This window comes from Copadichromis virginalis, linkage group LG20, assembly GCF_057382275.1.
Source record: "Copadichromis virginalis isolate Kocher_CV1m ecotype Utaka linkage group LG20, C_Virginalis_male_GT1.1, whole genome shotgun sequence".
Lineage (NCBI taxonomy): Eukaryota > Metazoa > Chordata > Actinopteri > Cichliformes > Cichlidae > Copadichromis > Copadichromis virginalis.
In genome coordinates this window covers 18915603-18938034 of record NC_140637.1, presented here as the reverse complement: position 1 = coordinate 18938034, position 22432 = coordinate 18915603, and the positions used below count along the sequence as shown (strand labels likewise).

Below are 22432 nucleotides of genomic sequence, written 5' to 3'. Positions count from 1 at the left end.
ATTAATAAGTTATTTCAATGATGCTTTTATTGAACAAGGTCAAAGTGTTTTTCGTCCATGTTTATACCTCCCACCCTTTATAACATCTTGTGCTTTCTTTAAAAAGTACACTGCAGTGGAGGCACTGCATGTTTACAGCACGCACTAACTTGAAGAAACAGTGTGGGATGAATAATATGTACAAAATAGCATGTTCTGTCACTGCTGCCCTCTTGCCCTCCATGAGCTTCCCCTGCACTGTGGAGATAAATATAGAGTGTGTCCACTTCCCTCCGGGACTTACAGTGTGCTGATATCAGAGCAAAGTTGCTGACAGATGTTGGACCAGTACTGGTTGCCATTTGGCTTAAGAAAATAGCCATGTCAACAAATACTTTCAGTTGATCCATCAGCTTAGAGGCTGGAGTGTAACAAAAGTTCCACCATGCTGTGGCCTTATATAATACTACTTTCACAGATTGTTAGCAGATTCATCAATACAAGTTTGAGTGGACCTTTTTTGTTGTTGTCGTTGTAATAGAGGCCAAAGATTAGAGCCTTGCAGTCAATTTAGCCACTAGTTGAGAGTACAGCCCCTGCAAATTGGTTCTTTCTATACCTTCTTTTTGATATTTAGGAAATAAAATATATATCTGTACCTGTACCAGGTTAATCATCTTAGTTTAGACTATTTAGTGTATGAATTTTGATAATCAATATGATGTACAGCACCAGTTAAATGGAATATCATGAATTAAGTGAATCAAAGGGGCAATGTGTTGATTCGACATGGTGTGCAAAACGTTTTAATTCAAATTTTTGTCATGCAGTTGGTCAAAGTTGTTTCCGAACATCCCTCTGCTGTTTCACCAAATTGAATTCACCCCCCAAAAAATATTCTAATGGATATTATAACATAAAAACTAGTTTATGTTACAATTTCTTATTTCTTTTTTCTTTTTTAACAGCATATAATACTTTATAACGTGCCTAAGTAACCATTAAAAGAAAAGCAGGACACATTTCATTGCTGACTACAATTCTAACAATAAATGTGTGGCAGGGTTAGATTTCGCGTTGTTACAAAAAGGAAAAGCATGCAACATCAAACATAACTACAGCCATCAAATACATCAAATAGTTTCTGTAAAAAAACAAAACTGATGTCCAGTACAAATGCTGCCAGATCTGTCATGCGAAAGTAGAATGTACTGGCCAACATTACATGAATAAATTCATATAGGCTTTTTTAAAAACATGTTTCAGTATCTATATGTGGCATGTGAATATAGCTTTTTGATAAATCCCATTTAGATTACAACATATTTTATTTGGGGTGTCTTGTGGTATACTATCATTATAGAAAGTACATAACACAGGAAGATACACCACAGTCTTCTTTAATCCAATCTAATTTCACACACCACCATGCAGATGTCTTTCTAATTAACATCAGAGCATATCCCCTTGAGTATGTTTGAAACCCATTATAAGACTACACAGCAATCTGGGAAATTGCTTTCTATCATTTTGTTTCATCTTATGCTTCTTTGATACCCAAATATCCAACAGTACCATTTTAGTAACATGGCATAGATTAGCAACTCTATTGCTACTGGGTTGTTGAAAAATCAAGAACTCAAAATGTTAAAAAGACCTGGCACATTGCTGTGGCTTCTGCTGCTTAATTGAATCAACATGATGCTTCAGGGTTTGGACTGATATTTTAACATAAGTCCAAGCTGACATATCCATCATGTCTCAAATGACATGTTTTATCTGGAAGACTTTGGCCAGGGAGTACACGACATTGTTTCATCTATCCAAGTTATACCTGAACTAAAAGATAGTGTTTTAAAGTGTTTTGAAAAGCTAGGTAATGGAAAACTGTCCTATGGCACAGACATAGCAAACTCTGTACTGTGTGTAAACCTTTTAATCATATTTGCCAGTTGTTACAGCTGGTTTAAAGAAACTGTGGGTGTACTCACACTAGGGTATGTGTGCAGTGTCCAAGCACATTTGACCCCCAAAGTTCAGTTTGTTTGACTAATGTATTCATTTTGCTCTATGTGAACAGTGCCCTGGGCCAGGTGTCCTGGCACTGTTCCTGGAGAGTCCTGGCCCAGGGCACTCTGGGACATATTTGTATAAAATATCTACAGTACAGGACTGTCTATTTTTATGGTCTCTTAGTACATATCTACTGTTCTCCAGTATAGATATTTATCTACTCTGACAGAAAAGTCAGACAGAGAGCATGTGTTCACTGAAATCTGAGAGGGGGAACTTGATTCGCACGAGCTTCACACAAAAAACAGTTCAGCCTAATTTTCCCAGCAGTACACAATAGTGAAGCCAGGACTCGTCACAAAATCTAGCCCAAAGCTGCTCCCCGATAATAACCTGATGAGTTATCCAGACTGAGCAAAAAGACATCATTGCGTCTGAAATGAATTTTAAAAGAAGAAACAATGTGTATATGCACACACATACAGTACAACCACATATAGGTATAATAACTAAGACTGCTTTTATGAAATGGGGCAGATAAAAGCTTTAGATATGAAAAATGGCACAGATGCTTGCCATAATCAAGACAAATTGCATTGATAGATAGGGAATAGGGGCCATTCATCTTCTTCCCCCAAATAAAAAAGCCATTCATGTTCATGTGCAGTCTCTGTCATGTACCGCGTATACACTTAGTCAACATGTTGTTCCTTTGTAATGTTTTACACCTGGTACAGGCAGGAGTTGTCTTTAATTCACCCAATCTACTGAAAATAGCAAAAATGGAAGAAATCTGTTAGTCTGGGCCATCTCTGCAGCTCTGCAGTATATAATAATTATAATGGGATATTATACTGTAATTGAACCCCTGAAGAGAAATTCATTTCCTTTCATCCCGTCAGACCTGCACACTGAGGTGAGTGCACAGCATCAGTGACAGAAAAGCACCTCAGGGACTTTGGGGTGGGAGATTTAGAGTCTTGCTCCAGGACACTTTAGCATGGTGGTTGCTCTAACATGGGACTGAATGTGAGCCTTTTCAAGCAGGGTCAGTCCCCTTAATGATTTCAGTGCGAGGTTTCCCTCTTTCTCTTCCCAGTGCTTCTCTCCCTCACACTCACTCACTGCATTCTGATAAGACAGGAGAAACATTATCTGTAAAAAGAGATAATGTACCAATAACAAAGCGCTGCAGCTCATTTATAGTAACATTTTACACCACTGAATGGTCACGATTCTACCTGTACTCTTCTTTTTCTAGCTTAGAACCAATTCCATCCATCCATTTTCTCTCACTGCGCCGGTTTAAAAGCAGGACACTTTGCCAGTTTATAGCAGGCTTCTGGTGAACTGATTTGCATAAATCATGTTGTTTACAATTTACTAAATCAATGGGGTATTTTTTTTAATCTCTGTGTACAGGTATCACCATGGGCTGGTTTTGTTTTTTTTAAGTTTCTTAATTCTTTGATCTCATGTGCCATTATCTGGTTGACGTAAACCACCGTGATCACACTACGGAGGCAGAGCATTGCTGATCTTTAGAGACTACTGGTCAGCACCATGGCTATACAGAGAACTAATAATGGAACAACACTGCTGTTCAAAGCAGATGGGATTTCAAAGCTCTGAGAAACTCAAGCTGGTTTTGTAATTATTAACTGATTGTGTATGTAGCCTAATAAATAATTTGCTGCCATGCAACAAAGCACCCAGGGTGTTGATGTATTCATTTAACACTGAAAAAACTGTCAAGTATCCATTGATAGAAATCGGCTCAACGTTAAAACTATAGAGGAAAAATTAGTTTGGTGATATTTCTCTCTATTTTCCTTGTGTATTTCTATCCTCCATATGAAAATGATGTCTGTTTGGTTAGGGCATCCCAATAAACTTAGTGTTTATGTACCTGCATCTTTGTCACGCTGCCAGCCTGGGGCTATTTTGTGCGCTTCTGTGCTACTCTTCACCAGCCACATGAGCTGAGCTGCAATCAGCTATGATGGTGGGGAATATTTAATGTTCATGGGAGCAACGTTTTTCCCACGGGTGTCAAATGAGAGGGAATATTAGTGTTCCGAACTATTAAGGGAACAGAGACCAGAGCTGACAGTGGAAGACACAAGAGGAGATCAGCAGTCTCCTGAGCAACGGATATTTTTAGAGGTGATTTTTCAATTTGGCTCAGAAGTTGAGAATTGTATAGGATAAGTGTTAGGAAACACATACAGCTCTTGAAGGTTTTCACAGTAGCTGCATCAGAAGTAGGAGCATTGCATCTGGCGTGTATTTGAACATTTGAAAGATTCATCAGGACAGTTACAACACTGAAGGTCAGTGTTTGGTGTTGAAACCCAGCAGTTCAGTCTCTTTCGCTCTTTCACTGATTGTTATTGTACAGGTAGTTTTAATGTAGCCAACAATAAAATGTAACTATAATTCAATATGTACCTGGAGAAGTACATTTCATCGTTTTCATAGGATTACTCTACAGTTGCATTTAGTTATTTCATAACTGTCTCTGCATGTTGTTGGTCAGCTTGCTGAGTTTAAGGAAAGTGTTGAAAAGTGGTGTACAGATAAGAAGGGGCCAGTCCTTCAAGGCATCCCTCTAACTACATCCTGTCTGATAGCAAGATGGAATCAGGCGAGTAGTTTATTGAAAAATCTGATTCTTGTAGAGACTGGTCTAATTTAATAATATTAATATAAAATTTGCAATAAGCAAGACCTATAATTAGGCCAATTAAAAGCCACTTAGGTTGTGTAAAAATACCATTCATGAACTGCCTGGCATAGCTGAATCATATATTTATATATAAATATATTTCTCTGCATTAGTCTATAGTCTTTTTGGAAAATAAAAAAAAGTATCTTGCTCAGTGGCTGCTTCGGTCTTAGGATTTGAGCCATGACTAAAGATATTAGTCAAATAACCATATCTTTAGTCATGTTATATAACAGTAGTAAAAAGAAAAATAAAGAGGAAAAAAATCAAATGCATAGATAAATCAGTGGTGAAATAAACTGCCATGTGTACCCTAGCGCTAACAGAGTTACACCAGTGGCCCCGTGGAGGACCCAGTTTTGTGCACGTCCGGTCCTTCTGGTATTCTCTGTGCAAGTTAAACAATGCTGCAGCCTGCCGCTGTGATGTGAGAAGAGAAGAAAAGGAAGGGATGAGTGCTCTGCTTCGATATAGCAGATGTTGTGGGAATGGGGGACTGAAGTACCAGTGAGGCAAAGACATAGAGTCTAATGATTGATAGAGTCTCTGAGAGCCGAGCTGCTGCAAAATTTCCCATGTGATGTGAGTGTAACGACAGCGAGTTACGCAGATAAACCTCTGTTTCACTTTAATCAAAGACTGAACCGTCAGGAGCTTTTATTTTGTAAAAAGATACGTAAATATCATGACTTATAACATACTGTACAACCTTTCCTACATACTTCTAAATATTTGATTCCACTTACCGTTCACTAAAACAACCCTAGATTTACACGCATTAACCTTTGTAGATCCATGATTAAAACTACAGGATGGGAAGCACAAAGAGAGACTGTGAATAACCATTAGAGGTTCATGGTTCACTACTTTCAGTACTGATTGAAGCCAGCAATGCCATTTCAGTTTTTAAAATTGCATAGTGTAACTCTGACTCTCTGTCTTTTTGTTAAAACTGAGGACAGAGCTCATCATCGGCAACAGTCAGGTTTCTTCATGCTCATAAAGAATGCATTTCCTCCATGACAGTAAAACACATAGCAGGAGCCATCTGAATCTCCTGCAGATTCAGAACACTAACTACTTTTAGTGAAAACCTACTCTTAAAGACAAACTATAAATGGACCAAAATGGACTGACAACCTGTCAACATTACTACAAACTCCAAATCCTCTCCTTAAACACATCTAAACACAGATCTGTCACTCCACTATTACATAATGAACTCGCCCTTTTATTCAGGCTAGTACACTAACCTTGCCCAGTGGTTATCTACAAGATTTACTTCTAGGACTGCAGTTATACTGACTAAACAGACTGATGACAGTTTGGTTAACAAGGCTTACTGAGAAGACATTTTCAGAAATATTACAATATCATAACTTCACATCAGATTTTGGCAACAACAGAACAGCCAGTATTGCTCGCTACTATAATCAATATTGAACAACTATGTGAAACGTGTTTAAAGAAAGTCTTCCAGATCACTTTGTGAGCAGTGTGCTCTAACTGCTCACAAAGTTTTATTGGCTTGATAAAGTAGTTTGTTGTGTAATCTTGCAACACCAGACAGCAAACAGATGGCTTTGAAAACATGCCTATGCCACCTTGCCTGAGTAATCATTACTCTTCACAGAGAAACCTACCTTACAACGTGCTCAAAAGCCAAAGCGTAAAATAAATAAACTTAACTTCACCTGCCTAAAATATAAATTAGGAGTGTTATGATGATGTGGAGTATAATGCCATCTGCTTTGGAAGCTTTGAAATTCCAGATTACTAAATGATGACTCGGTTAATTGTGATATTCAAGTTGTGCTTTTTTGGCATGTAAAAACAAGTAAATTAGATGTTCAGATTTGATTGAACTATTGCTTGAGTGCAGAAGGAAACATTACTTAACAACAAGACATCAACCAGTGCACACAACAGGATGAATCTGTTTCTCCAGTAAAAGAACTTCTAATCCATTTACTGAAAAGGGAATTTAAATGTAAGCCGGAACTGCTGTGTTGCACTCATGACATGCATGACCAGCAGAAATCTATACATGAAAAACAAGAAAAGGTTTCAGTAGAACAGCATTGTTATATTTTCTCCAGGATAAAATAAAACAATAGTGCAAGCCAATGACTGATCTCCCGTTTGACTTAACCAAATGTGACTTTTTGTAACCATGAGTCAAGTAGCCCAACGTCATTCATTTCGTGGCATCCTCTATTTTTTACTGATATTTCCACTTTCACAACCTATTAGTAACTGAGCAGGGGCAGGTTTTGTTTTATGGTGTGAGTATGACTGCCATGAACTGGACTAGGGGGGTATTATTTCTGCATTGATTGCTCATTGGGCGGGCTTTGTACTGGGTCCCGAAAGGGAAATTCATTAGCATGTGCATATTCTCCGTGGCATTTTGGCAGGGTGACAAAACAATTATCCTGAAATGTTGCATTGGGAGTTAAACAGCCTTAGCTTGTTGGTAACCAGGGGACATCCCCTCTTGCCTTTAGATTTGTGTTCAATAGAATGTAAGAAGGTGTGGATGCTCTTTAAATTGATCCATGGAGAATTGCTGTAGCTATAAATTGGTACATATATTCTTTCATGATAATTTCCTTGGCAAAACCCATCAGCCATTCCCACATTGTTGCAATTTCATCATGGCTGCTGAGGAAATGGATTCACCCTTTACAGTCCTCAGTTAATACACAATTCTAATCTCATAAATCTCTTTTCTTTGCGTTTCTTTTTTTTTTGGTGGCTCAGAAGTTAGAGTGTGTTGTTTGCTGTTAAGAAGGTTAGTGGTTTGATCTACAGTTTCTACATCTATAATTTATGTTAAAGTGTCTTCGGGCAAGCTAAAGAAACACAAGTAGCACTTTATTCATCCATTTGGGTTTGCATGTGTGCATGTGTCTGTGATTGCAGCTTGTAGTGCAGAAAGCGTTTCAAGTGCTGTCGGAGTAAAAAAACATTATATTATAGTCCATTTACCATGGAATAAACTAGGAAAGGGAAAGCTGTTACTAACTAACAAACCAAACTAATGTGATAGTCTAGTTACATGGTTTAAATCTGCTGTGAGACTGAACGTCTCATAGCAAGAAGGTCTGAATCTGAGAAAGGCCTCTTTATTAGGTTGATTAGTGATTCTAAAAAAAATGTTGGTGTGACAATAAGTGGTTATCTGTCACTCTGGTAACCTCTCAAAAAATTACATTAAAAAAAATTGATGACAGGGTGTACACCAGCATGAGAGAGTTGAGCCAAGGATAGAAAAAAATCTTTGTGCATTGAACACATGAAAATCACCAAATTAGACAGGAACAAATTGTCACCAGTTGAATGTTAAAATAAGATAAGATGAGATACCTTTATTAGTCCCACAAGGGGAAATTTCATTAAACTATTTGTATGTGTCCAAGTGGTAAAAGAATAATCCTTCCACCTGCACAGCACTAAGCAGCTGCACTGTCATTCAACCGTTAGAGCATCATGTACTGTGTCATTACAGTCATCTTGTTTTACGTAGAACCAAGACAGTCCACATTTTTTAAATAAAAGTAAATAAATGAGTAAAAAGAGTTTGAAATTTACTGCAAAATTTCTACCCTTGAAATGTATTCAGTGGTTAAAACTTTTTTATTAAAACTGTTGTTTTCTAGGATGAAATAAAGGCCAAATTGGCCAAAACTTCAATAAGCTAATGGGATTTTTCAAATTATTAGCTTCAAAGAGTCAGCGATGCAAATTTCAATACTGCATCCAATTTTGAAACAGCGTTTCAGTTTTCCGCTTCACTATGCCTAAAATATAACAGCCGGAATTTGCTAGTTGCTTTTGCTGCTGGTCATTATCTAAATAGATAACTAATCAATATCACAGGACAATCTTGTATATTACCCCGAAACAATTATCTGACTAACTGAATTGGAAATTGAAGTAACGTATTTCATTTCTGTTTCTTTTTTTCTACTTCCCTTTCAAACGTGGTACAATCCTGGGACAAGTACCAGATTTTTTTTTTAATTGAAACAATCCATGTAATAGAAAAAAATGCAAGAACAAAAGGAAACAGTTCCCAGTTAGAAAATGTATGTAGTAGCGAATGCTACTGCCCCCTGGTCTCACTGTCAGAATCATAACCTGAATTGATGGTTAGTCCCGTCTCCAAAATGCCTTCTTTTTGTCCAAGGAAAACCTTTTTTTTAATGCCTTGCATCCCTCATTCCGTGAAATATTGCACCAGTGCACATTTAATAGTGCATTTATCATAAAAAAAAGTCCAGAAGATTGAAAAAAAGATATGGGTTAAAAGAAGACAAAGGCATAATTTGAGTTAAATTGCATCGTAAACATGTTCTCCTAATGAAACATTTGGAAACATTGTTTTTGTTTTGTTTGTTTGTTTTTTTCCCCCCCAATCAGGTGGTTTGTGCATTTCCCAGTCAGTGAAAATACCACGTGAACCAAGATCTGGAGAGTTTGGCAAGATTATCCGGAGGCTGAGTGAGAACCCCAATGCTCGAGTAGTCATTATCTTTGCCAATGAGGATGACATCAGGTGAGTACAGCAGAATCCTGAGTACTGTCAAGTAACATAATGTTTATCCAGACTTATCTCAACTACTGTTTTTAACACTTGCTTAACACCACATACCTATTTTTATGTCATGGGAAATAAATTTAAAAAAGATATAGTTCTTCAAGAAATTCAAAGCTGCACGACGAGCAGGCATGTGTTAAATCAGCGGGCTAATTAGCAGGTAGCTCAGTAGGTACAGTGGCCGCCCCATGATTGGAAGGTCGGGGGTTTGAATCCACTGAATGGCTACCCTGAGGTACCCCTGAGCAAGGTACCGTCCCTACACACTGCTCCCCGGGCGCCTGCTTAGTGGCTGCCCACTGCTTCACTGAGTGAATGGGTGAAATGCAGAGAAAAACAAGTAATTTCCCCACGGGGATCAATAAAGTATATATCATTATTATTATTATTATTATTATTAAATCAGAGGTTCCCAAAGTATGGGGCCCGTTGGGAGCACGCACTGGGCTCTCCAAATCACGGACCTACAGAATCCCACATTCTTGATTTTTAGTTCACAAACACTTCTTGTAATTACTAACTACTCCTGACATTTTGGAGATGTTAGCTCTTTATTAGGGGTGCAACGATACACAAAATTCACGGTTCGGTTCGATACTTTGGTGTTACGGTTCGATATTTTTTCGACACAAAAAATGTTCATGTCTTTTTAATTTGTCATTTATTAAAATTATAAATATTTATATTTTAATTCAAAAGTACAGTTTTTAAATTCAATGTTGCTGAAACAACAAAATAATAAAAATAAATAAATAAATCTATCTGATCGAGAAATCACTCATCTTTGGAAAAGAGTTTATAACAGAGAAATGGCTCTTTCCAAAATAAAAGCTATACTATACGCTTCTTCTGGGCTATATTCTCAGCAGCATATTAAACATATCAGGTCCCCATAAGGAGAATCACGTGCTAACGGCTGTCTAAATGACTCGGGTAAAGTTTGTAGCATGAGTGCTTGTTGTTTTTGTCTGCTTCCACGTGTCTTTGCACTACGATGATGTCGGCGTAAATGTGCAGTCATATTCGTTGTGTTCCCACTAGTGCTGTCAGCGTTAATCTCGTTAAAATGACATTAACGCCATAATGCGGCAAATCTCCGTTAACGAGTTACCACGGATCGCCCCGTGCTTGGGGCTGGACGGCGTCAACACGTTAACAAGCTAACTGCGCTAACGCACTAGTTCCCACCAATTGAGCATTGCGTGGCACATCTGACATACTGTTTTACTTTTGTCCATGACGCGCTTACCATCAGGGTCATACGTCACATGAAAACCAAGATAGTTCCAATCGCCAGATCTGAAAGAGGGTGGGGGAGGTTCAATTTCGGGTAGCGTTGAGGCAGTTGCCATGTTGCAACGAGCTTAGCTTCTGTCTTGCTAGCTTGCACTGCGCTCAGTGGATCTGCACTCAACAGTGCAGCCTAGGCGGAGTAGTCGAACGCAGATCCACTGAGCACTCAACACAGACAGCATCCTCAGAAGACAAGTTGATAAAATAAATAAAACATTTTGTATTGTTCGATGCATATGCATACCGAACCGAAAGCACTGTATCGAACGGTTCAATATCGATACGAGTATTGTTGCACCCCTACTCTTTATACAGTAAAGTTACAGTGGGATACAAATGATATCAGGCTGATCCTGCTGTAATTTGTTCCCCGCTTCATATCACGGACAAACAGCATCCCACAGTTGTTTATGTTTTTGAACCCATTTTGCACAGAGGCATTTTTTGAAAAATGTATTGATAGCAATGTTGAATATTATTACACAGGAAAAAAAACAAAAAAAACCCAGCTACACGTAAAATAATTACACTGCCTTTTAAAATAGAGGGACATTAACTGTGTGTGTATATGTAAGCGTGTAAAAACGGAAGATAGTAAGGTTAACAGTAACAGTATTTTGTCTCTGCCATTCTGCAATTCATCTCATGTAAACAATAACGTGGCGCACAGCGTGACATGAAAAAAGGCACATACCTTTGACGTTGCGTGACAAACTCTGTATTCCTCGTCCACACGTAAACGCAAAACCTGACTTTTAAAAAATCTCAATTTGATTCGAAATTGATTCGAAATGTCGTTTACGTGTGGACAAAAGGCCCAAACGCATAAAAACAGCTGCACTTTCAAAAATACCTGTGTAGGTGTGGACGTAGTGTAAAAGAGTTAGTAGTTTATTATATTGCTACCTGTAATTTATTGCAGTTTACTTTTGTTTAATTGTTTACTAAATGTTTGGGTTGTGAAATAAACCGCAATGGAGTTTGAAAACAAAATATGGGTGTGTGTGGTTGGAGGGTTTGTGCTGGGGGGGATTTTTCTGGTGAAACAAAGGCGGCCCAGCATAAAAAGTTTGGGAACCACTGTGTTAAATACTGCAGACTGTATTAGAATGTGTGTTATAGATTTATTGATTATATTACCTTTCTAAATATAATGTCCTACTCAGATGCTGATATTTATGAGTTACAAATCTGAAATCTGGTTATACTTGAATATGCTCAGTTCAACAAAATTCTATTTTTTTTGTATAGCTCACCAGACTGAGAGCCTATTAGAAAACATTTGGCGATAGTGAGGAATGGAAACCCCCCACCCCCACACACTTTTAGCAGGAAAAATCTCACAGACTGTGGGTGAGGGAGCACAAACTTCCTCTGTGTCTGGTCAGAATGAGGGAATAGCTAAGAGAAAAAAATAAACAGCATAGAGAATCAGCAAACAGGGCAAAGCACAAAAAGAAGGCAAAGTTAATGACATGCATTACTGATTTTCAAATGCACAGGAAGTGAAATAGAGGACAGGATCAGAGAGGTGTTGAGTGCAACATCAGAGGTCCCTCAGTACCCTTGGTCTTATACCAATGCCGTCATAGCTACAAGAGACAAATGAAATAGTTAAAACAAAATCTAATCATGAGTATCTACATTTATTCGAGAATTTTGGTAAAATATAATGGCTGATGGCTGATTTTAAAATAGAAATACATGAAATAACTTGCTAGTTACCGGAATCAGATGTTTTTTAGCTGATCAGCCATGACCAGTTACAGCCCATTCAGCTGAGTGTATAGTCAATTGACTATTGATCTGCCGTAGCTAGCATGCACCTGGCCAGAAACATTACTACTGCATTGCCTCCATTCAGACCACATCAACTTAACTGTTCCACTCAGCAGCAAAATGCTGTGTAAGCTCGTGATTAAATATAAACAAGATATTACAAATGTAACATGCAAAGGGCTGTAATTGTATCTGGCAGCTGTAAAATGCTAATGCAGTAGCCGATAATTGCTTAGAGTAGCCTCTGCTGTTTCCTCATTTTCAACTCTCTGCCAATCTATGTATAAACTCAGTCAATCCTCACTCTTTATTGTGTTGTAATAGTTTAATTTAAAGTAATTGGTGTTCAACATTTATTAGCTCCAACTCGTACATGATGTACTGAGCTCACACAGCGCTGTTTGAGATACACAAAAAAGCTGCACACGGTGGGTACTAACACCAACATCAAAAACCATGTTGGAGATGTAATTATAGAGCAAGCCGTAACATGTAAAATTTGTTAGATAAAGTGAAATTCATTTTTAATTAAATCGTATTTGAACAAATGGCTCGGTAAAGTAACTTGGAGCACTTTTTTTCAGAGAATTGTTTTGACTGAAAAAAAACATAGAAGGAGAAAATTGTAAAATTGTAAACTGTAAAAATGTATTGAATCACCAAAGTTTTTATCAAGAATAAGTCTGTACATCTAAATATTATATATGTTTACTAAAAAAGATATAAACCTTTCACAGCAAAATGTTTTTTATCCAGCTACGTTTATTTATCCCTTTCAGGTACAGGTTACTTTGCAAGCCCAGAGTTTCTATATAAAGGGTATAACAACATACAGCATACCCAACAAAACCAGTCAGGTTTGTTAATGCAGCAATGAATGGTGATTCTGTATCACAAGTACTTATATACTTAGTGTGTCAGGGAGGGATTGACTACTTTGCTTCATTTTATGATAATATTTTCAAAATAATTTTGAATATTTCGTCCATTCACCCATATCCCTTCTATCCTGGTAAAGCACTTTAATCCAATTTGGCATCTGTTCTGCTGTCCCCAACTATTACAGTATACAACAGTAATGTTAAAAGTGTCCCCGCTTTTATTTGCAGGGAAACAAATGTATCAATTACAATGTATTATCTACTATCAAGATGAATTAAATTAAATAAATTGCTGTAGGCTGAATTAAGAAAGAAAAAAAACTTGTGGCTTTGTAAGGGGAAATGTTTCCCTGCAACCATTCAGTAGGCCAGTGTATTCACAGTGGAAAAGGGCAGTGATTTGGGGCAGTCTCTTGATAATGACCGGGGCAGACGTCCCAGTGCTCATTGACTTAATCCGGTCCTGATAACGGGTAATAGTCTGGATATATAGTAATTACAGAAAGCCAGAGGGATCTCTATCCTTGAACTCAGGCAGTGTGAGCCTTCAGAAGACTAATAGGAACCCAAAATTGCCTACAAAGAAGGTATAGGAGACTGTGCGGTTTTGATGAAGCCCTTTAATATGATACAATAATTATATTACACTGCTATTTCAAGGTCATAGAAGTATAAGAAATAATATTTGCTGGGTAGCCTTTCACAGTCTAGATAGGTAGGTATGCTTGCACAATATAGAGATTACTCTGTGTGGAAATAACATGACCTATGTAGTAAATACATACATATAAAACTAATAAAATTAATTGTCACTGTGTTAGCCCTGCGACAGACTGGCGACCTGTCCAGGGTGTACCCCGCCTTTCGCCCTATGACAGCTGGGATAGGCTCCAGCGCCCCCCGCGACCCTGAAAAGGATAAGCGGAAGCGAATGGATGGATGGGATGTAAAAATGTAACATTGAATTTTATTAATTGGTTAGTTTGTGCATCATTTTGTCATTTTCAACACCTGAAATTTATGTTTGACTTTACCACAGGTAAATAAAATTGCAGTGCTTCTATAATAAATATGCTTACATCAGCACTAAATTAAACGGCAGTGTTTAATGTAAAATGTGACCAAGTGATCAAAAAGCAAGAAATGCAAGTAACAAAGAAAAAACAACCAAAATATCAGATTTGTTGGCAAACTAGCTATATAAAGATTTTTACTTCAACATAATTCAGATTTTAGACCTTGTAAATACCATTTAAATTGAGTTTGGAACTGAACCTGGACTGTGAAAATAAATAGGAAGTGTAGGTGCTCATTCATGATCGCGAATCAGTGCCTCTTTACTTCATACTGCATTATTTTATATTATACTTCTCAGTCTGTGTATTCATATCACCATTACTGTAATCTCCTGACAGTGAAAAAAAAAATCGATTTCTCTTTTTTTCTACATGGTGGGCATAATTGCATTTTAAGACATGCTCATTTCACTAAATGTTGGGAGACCAGACTCAGAAAAAATCATTACCAGTCAAATATAAAACCTCGCAGTCATAAAACTAAAGTAAAGAAACAAAGTTAGCTGGATGAGTCACTGCTTGCCAAGTCATTTTTTTTACAAAGGTAAAAAAATGCTAACATTATACCCTAGTTTTACTTCAACTCGAATTCATGCGAAAACAACATGCACTGTGAAAATCTGAGTAAGCTGGTGGACACTTTTTGTGCTATATAAGGGCTGGTGTAAGAGTTGGTAGCTTTTCACATGCCAGGTGGCTGTGCTTAAATTTTATGTCACTATGCTTTCTCGATGCAACTCTGCTGCTGCAGCAGAGCTTATTGGCAGTTTTTTATGACTCCCCAAACTTACATCCATTGGCAACAAGCCTGGACAAATGTGGCAGGGGTATCATTCTGCCACAGCCAAGAAGAATTCCACTGCACTGGGAAGGAATAGTGATTCTATGATGGCTTTTCAATTTTGCTAAACTGCCTGAGTATAAAACTTTGTCTTAGAATACTCTAGTCATGAAACAGCCTGATTAAACACAGTATGAACATATGTGTAGGAAATATATCAGAGAACAGCATTATTTCTATGGAACAAGTAAACATTACTTTATTTTTTTGTTTGTTTCAAAGGCGTCTCCTTCAAGCAGCTAAGAAGGCCAATCAGACGGGCCATTTCATCTGGGTAGGTTCAGACAGCTGGGGATCCAAAATTTCACCAATACTGCACCAAGAAGAGATGGCAGAGGGTGCTGTCACCATTCTACCCAAACGACAGTCCATCAAAGGTATCTGCACTGCCAAACTCTACCTCAATGCTCAAAATATTTAATTTTCTTTGAAGAAAATCTTAGTTTGAAGTAAATTCTGTATTAATACTTGCACTTTACTGCATATTGTTGGTGTATGTTTGCCTCCTTTAGTAATCTCCATTCTACCTTGAAGATACCAGATTTGACAAAAACAATTTTTAAAATCAGGGCTTTACAGTGTTGATAATTGCCTTTGTCACCTCAGTAAAAGGTTAACTCTTAATGTTCACTTTTGAAAAATTTTGGATTACCATTAACTGAATTTGTGCTGTTGCTGTTGGATTTGATTTCAGGTTTCGATCGCTACTTCATCAGCCGAACGCTAGAGAATAACAGAAGAAATATCTGGTTTGCAGAGTTTTGGGAGAATAACTTCCAATGCAAGCTCAGTCGTCATGCTATGAAGAAAGGATCTGGTATCAAAAAATGTACAAGTGAGTCAACATTTATTGACAGAGAGGGCACTCTGTCAATGTACAGCTCTTGATCAATGGCCAAGTTTATTGACTGGTTCTGCTGTGAATACATTGTGCGTTTGTGTGTGTGTGTGTGCGCGCGCGCGTAAGTAGCATGCACTGCTAAATTTATTTGTCATCAGGGAGAATGCAATCAGACTCTTCTAATTTAGGCTAAACGTAATGGGTGTGGATAAGTGAATGGGAATCTCTAATTTTCCAACAGAAATTAATGTGGCTGGCTAGTTCAATCTGCAGTGAGTGACAATGGCAATCACAAAGCTATACCACCAGATGTGCTGAAAATATAATCAATACTAAATCCAGTTGTCCCATTAGAAACAAGCTTTCAGGTCATTAAAATCAGTAGGTTATCCAGGCCTGTTTGCCACAGAAAAGAAGTAGTTTAAATCTGGCACCTTTAATACTTGTAGGCAATCAGTTTCTGAAATAGCTGCCTATATATATTAAAGGATCTTACATAATCAAACACAAAAAGCCATTACTAAAAAGGCTGACTGTTCTATACAACTGAGATATGTTCAATGCCCATCTATTGAGCCTTGATGACTAAAGACACTCTGTGAGTGATAATTGCAGCTGGGGATAGAAAATGAGGGTTGTGTCTTGTCATTTCCTTTTAAAACAGGCAATATTACATTAACTCCCCTTTACACAGTGATTGGCCAGCTGTGTGACAGCGTGAAATTATCATGGTTTCAGTGTCTCTTACAAGATCATTTTCTTTCTCTCATTACAGAAAAAAATTGTCGTGTTTCTTATTTACAGCAACACTCTAAATGACCTCCAAGAAATTGCAAAACCAAAAAATGTTATTGTCATTTAACCTACAAATCTTCTTAAGATGTACCTGCTTGGAACAACACTGTCCCCTTTTGATAGATCAATACATCATACAAAATAATTGTTTGTAAGCATAATACACTTCTAGTCCTCTTATATAAACTGCTTAGAGCTTGGATGTAAATCCAACCTATTAATCAGCTTCAGTGATATTTTCATATGACAACATTAGAACAATGACAAAATGTGAAACCTGATAAACCCACAGAGAAAAACCTCCACTCGTTTTTTTTAAATCAAGCTTGTGTTTTGTTCATTTTCACTATTCTTAAAACAGTAGTTTTCTAATTATCAATTAATTCTATATTGTGATCAAATATGTCCTAGGCATGGTCACTACCTAATTAAATGTGACTTGTTTCCTTAGAAACAAGTTATGAAGAATCAGAATTTATTCAGTAGAATTGGTTATAGGTTATAGAATGGTATAGAACATAGGATATATAGGACTTTGACTACAACAAGGTAAAAAAAAAAATCAGCAAAAACACTGCCTTAACTTCTAGCAACTAATCAGTGCAGTGCAACCAAAAACTTGTATGAGTGAGGGAAAATGAGAAGGTAATTTGATATAAAACTGGATGCTAAAAAAAGAAGGAGGAAAATTCATTCTAGCACAATCAGATTCTCAGTGGAATCAATGACTCAAGATCTGACATAGAAACAGTCTCATGCTAATGTCAGTTTAATGGTTGTATTCATGTCAGGTGCCATTACCAGGAAAAAGCAGAAAGCTGGGTAATCTCAATACTCTAATGTGCATGAGAAAAATCAAATTCAGAGCCACCAAATTTCAGGACATTAATGATGGTTCTTTATAAATGACGAACTGAAAAGTGTCTGTTATGGCACCAAGATTCAGAATTAGACTCATGTATTACGTAGACACGTCTTATCCTATTTTCATTGCATCAGTTTAACAATAACAATTCAGATTAATGTCTAAAACATTGGTCACCTCATTTAGAAGTATGCTAAACATGTCATATACAGTAAATTGTTCTGGACGAGATGCCTGCGTGGTCACAATTATGCATTCTGTGACTGCTTTCTGCAGAAAAAAGTGACTGTCATCTTGCGTTTTGCAAGCTAAACACAATTCTTTCATTTGGAAAGATAAAGACAGTTTATGCGTTTTTGTAAAGTATGTAACTTTGTTACAGCTGCATTTTTGTATTTCGTTATTTCATCATTGTATTTCATTAGCAGTATAATGCATAACTACCTATTTCTAAAACAGTAAAGTTCAACAATATAATTTCAGGATTTTCCCTCCCACCAGGCGATGACGGCTTTTGTCTTAATTCCAGGTGATGTAGAACGCAGCAACCTCAAAATGCCACCAAATAACAAAGGAACACATTAAATTAGTAAAACAGAACATGAGCTTGAACATGCAAGTTAAACAGTACCACGGTGACTTATTTATAGTCTCTTAACAACACTGTGTTCTTGGTAAAACAGAGAGATGCTTCAAACAATCCACACTTTCATGAGATTTCTGTATTTATCTGTTGTCATGGTGGCTGCTCTTGAGCTAAATTGCTGCTGCCCCTTTCTTCCTCTGAGTAGCCTCCAAGGTACAGCAAATTTTACGGGCAAGAGTTGCAGTAATTTCACTCAGATTCTTTTGTAAGTACTGTCACTACTACCCATTGTTACTTTTGCAAGAACAATCATTTCCTGTTCCCACTTCAAGAGTTTCTTAGTCACTGGAACACTCAACTGTAACATATCAACATGTGTGAGTTATCAAGAAACATCTTACAACAAACAAAAGGAAATAATTTAACCCTTAAAACCCTGTTGTTCCTGTGACTGCTTTTTATAAATTGGAGCTATGTGATATCACTCAAAAAAGATCTGTGAAAAAATAACCAACCAACCATCAATATGATTAGTTGAGCATGTAATTATCCCATTTGTATGATATCAAAGCATTTAATCACACAATGCAAGTTACTGACAAGTGATTTATGTACCATAACAGCAGGGTAGTAGTAGGTCATCTTCCACAACCAAAGCATTAAAGGATATTTGAGTTAGTGTGCAGGGGAAACAACGGAGAGTGTAGGTATGATTCACATTCTACTGCTGTCCTCATTCCCAGTGTTCTTGTATCTGTTGCCACAAAGGACAAGGTTTATTTTGCAGCTTCAGATCCACATTGTCACCTCCGAGCCACAGGTCATTTTACTGTTACATTCAACAACAAAGCCTTATAGAAAGCTACCTGTAAACAGCCGATAAACTGAGACTATACTGTCCTCCAGTTTCCCCACTGTTTCTGCCATTATCAGTTCCATGTTTGGTGTCACTGATACTTGGAGGTCCCAGAACAGAGCCATACCACCAAATATAAATTACAGCAGATAGAAAAACAATCTGTGCTGACAGAATGCAGTTTAAAATGATGTTGGCAGACAATAGAAAATTTAACCAGCCACAATTCTTGAAAATCTTCAAAACAATATCGCAGAAAGAGGAAAAGCAGCACACACATTTTGCTGCATTTTAGTTTGGTTTTTTTTTTTTACACTCTCCACAAAACTTGAATACGTTTTAGGTCACATTTATCCTCTTTCATAGGGTCCCGTATTTTTATAATCACCAGTTTAAAAAAAATAAAAAATCTTACTAAAACTTTGGACAGTTTTTTTGGGGGGGGTTTTTGAGGGGGGGGGGGGGGGGGGTTGTTTTGCACACAACCATAAAAAGCACCATAATACTCCCAGTTACAGAAACTAATTACACCCCATAGGAAATCTGAAAGGTTCACATGTGAAATGCTGAATTTGCAGAATTCAACTTTGCCTTCTGAGCTATTCACACTTCACTGTACTTAACAGTATTTCATGCTAGTGAACCGTAAATCATGATCCTGTTTTGCAGAGCAGGATGAACAAGAAATGGCTGTGAAAAAGCATAGACTTGTGAAAGGAGACAAGTCAGTCATAGCAGAGAGACACTGCACAGTATGATACAATTATACTTACCAGTAATGAGCAGGGAAATATGAATCATAATTTCTTTAGGGTGAACAGACACTCTAGTCCTCAAATCTGCCACAAATACTGTTACAAAGCCATGACACAGCACTGTTTCTTTACTTGTCTATTTGCTAAGTCCCTGGGCAAGATACTGAAACCTAAGTTGAACCTGATGCATCCATCAGTGTGAAGAAGACTTGAAGAGTGAAAAGCTCAAATTGAGTAGAAAGGTGCTAAATCAGAACGCTGGAAGCTAAAGTCAGGGAAGCCCAGAGATTGGTCCAGGATGAAAAAGAGGTACAAGATGTCCAAAACTCAGACTCAAGAAACTGCCAAAGCAAGGCTCACAGCTTTGGGCACAAGGCTGAAGAGATATGCCAGAGAAGCTGAGGTCAACAGAATAAATGACCTGTCCTCCAAAAAGCACTCTCAACTACAAGGGAACACTAATACAAGGGCAGAGCTGAAACTGAGCAATATTGGTTGAACATCTGGAATAAAGCAGATGTTCAAGCAGACCACAGCAACCTCCCTCCAGGTCCAACCAGACAAACTAACCAGAGCACTGCCTGGATTTGCTACAAGAAAGCCTATGATTCAATGTCCCACACATGTATATTAGAGTGCTTCAATCCATTCAACAGGAACTGTGAAATAAAACACAGTTGTTGTCTTGTACAACTCCAAGGTACAAGTTACCATCAAGAGTTGAATATACAGTGGGGCAAAAAAGTATTTAGTCAGCCACCGATTGTGCAAGTTCCCCCACCTAAAATGATGACAGAGGTCAGTAATTTGCACCAGAGGTACACTTCAACTGTGAGAGACAGAATGTGAAAAAAAAAATCCATGAATTCACATGGTAGGATTTGTAAAGAATTTATTCGTAAATCAGGGTGGAAAATAAGTATTTGGTCAATAACAAAAATACAACTCAATACTTTGTAACATAACCTTTGTTGGCAATAACAGAGGTCAAACGTTTACTATAGGTCTTTACCAGGTTTGCACACACAGTAGCTGGTATTTTGGCCCATTCCTCCATGCAGATCTTCTCGAGAGCAGTGATGTTTTGGGGCTGTCGCCGAGCAACACGGACTTTCAACTCCCGCCACAGATTTTCTATGGGGTTGAGGTCTGGAGACTGGCTAGGCCACTCCAGGACTTTCAAATGCTTCTTACGGAGCCACTCCTTTGTTGCCCGGGCGGTGTGTTTTGGATCATTGTCATGTTGGAAGACCCAGCCTCGTTTCATCTTCAAAGTTCTCACTGATGGAAGGAGGTTTTGGCTCAAAATCTCACGATACATGGCCCCATTCATTCTGTCCTTAACACGGATCAGTCGTCCTGTCCCCTTGGCAGAAAAACAGCCCCATAGCATGATGTTTCCACCCCCATGCTTTACAGTAGGTATGGTGTTCTTGGGATGCAACTCAGTATTCTTCTTCCTCCAAACACGACGAGTTGAGTTTATACCAAAAAGTTCTACTTTGGTTTCATCTGACCACATGACATTCTCCCAATCCTCTGCTGTATCATCCATGTGCTCTCTGGCAAACTTCAGACGGGCCTGGACATGCACTGGCTTCAGCAGCGGAACACGTCTGGCACTGCGGGATTTGATTCCCTGCTGTTGTAGTGTGTTACTGATGGTGACCTTTGTTACTTTGGTCCCAGCTCTCTGCAGGTCATTCACCAGGTCCCCCTGTGTGGTTCTGGGATCTTTGCTCACCGTTCTCATGATCATTTTGACCCCACGGGATGAGATCTTGCGTGGAGCCCCAGATCGAGGGAGATTATCAGTGGTCTTGTATGTCTTCCATTTTCTGATGATTGCTCCCACAGTTGATTTTTTCACACCAAGCTGCTTGCCTATTGTAGATTCACTCTTCCCAGTCTGGTGCAGGTCTACAATACTTTTCCTGGTGTCCTTCGAAAGCTCTTTGGTCTTGGCCATGGCGGATTTTGGATTCTGACTGTTTGAGGCTGTGGACAGGTGTCTTTTATACAGATGATGAGTTCAAACAGGTGCCAGTCATACAGGTAACGAGTGGGGGACAGAAAAGCTTCTTACAGAAGACGTTACAGGTCTGTGAGAGCCAGAGATTTTCCTTGTTTGAGGTGACCAAATACTTATTTTCCACCCTAATTTACGAATAAATTCTTTACAAATCCTACCATGTGGATTCATGGATTTTTTTTCACATTCTGTCTCTCACAGCTGAATTGTACCTCTGGTGCAAATTACTGACCTCTGTCATCATTTTAGGTGGGGGAACTTGCACAATCGGTGGCTGACTAAATACTTTTTTGCCCCACTGTACCAAGGTGATGCACTGCCCCCATTGCTGTTCTGCATAGACGTTAACCCCGTAAGTCAGGTCATCGCTAAGAGTGGATACTGATATAGAATTAGGAGTGGAGTCACCATCAGCCACATCCTGCACATGGATGACATCAAGCTGCATTCCAGAAGTGAGATATTGACTCAGCTCACAAGGATCTACAGCAAGGACATCAGGATGTCAT

At 38.2% G+C, this 22432-nt stretch overlaps 1 protein-coding gene across 3 annotated transcripts in view; it reads left to right on the top strand.

Moving 5' to 3' along the window:
- Positions 1–22432, top strand: part of LOC146684646 (metabotropic glutamate receptor 4-like) — a 205144-nt gene that overhangs the window by 147418 nt on the left and 35294 nt on the right. For all 3 annotated transcript variants that reach the window (XM_085444965.1, XM_085444964.1, XM_085444966.1), the window contains 3 exons: positions 9146–9281; positions 15416–15570; positions 15888–16028. In XM_085444965.1, the coding sequence (XP_085301091.1) occupies positions 9146–9281; positions 15416–15570; positions 15888–16028 (432 nt within the window). The remainder of the gene's footprint in view (positions 1–9145; positions 9282–15415; positions 15571–15887; positions 16029–22432) is intronic.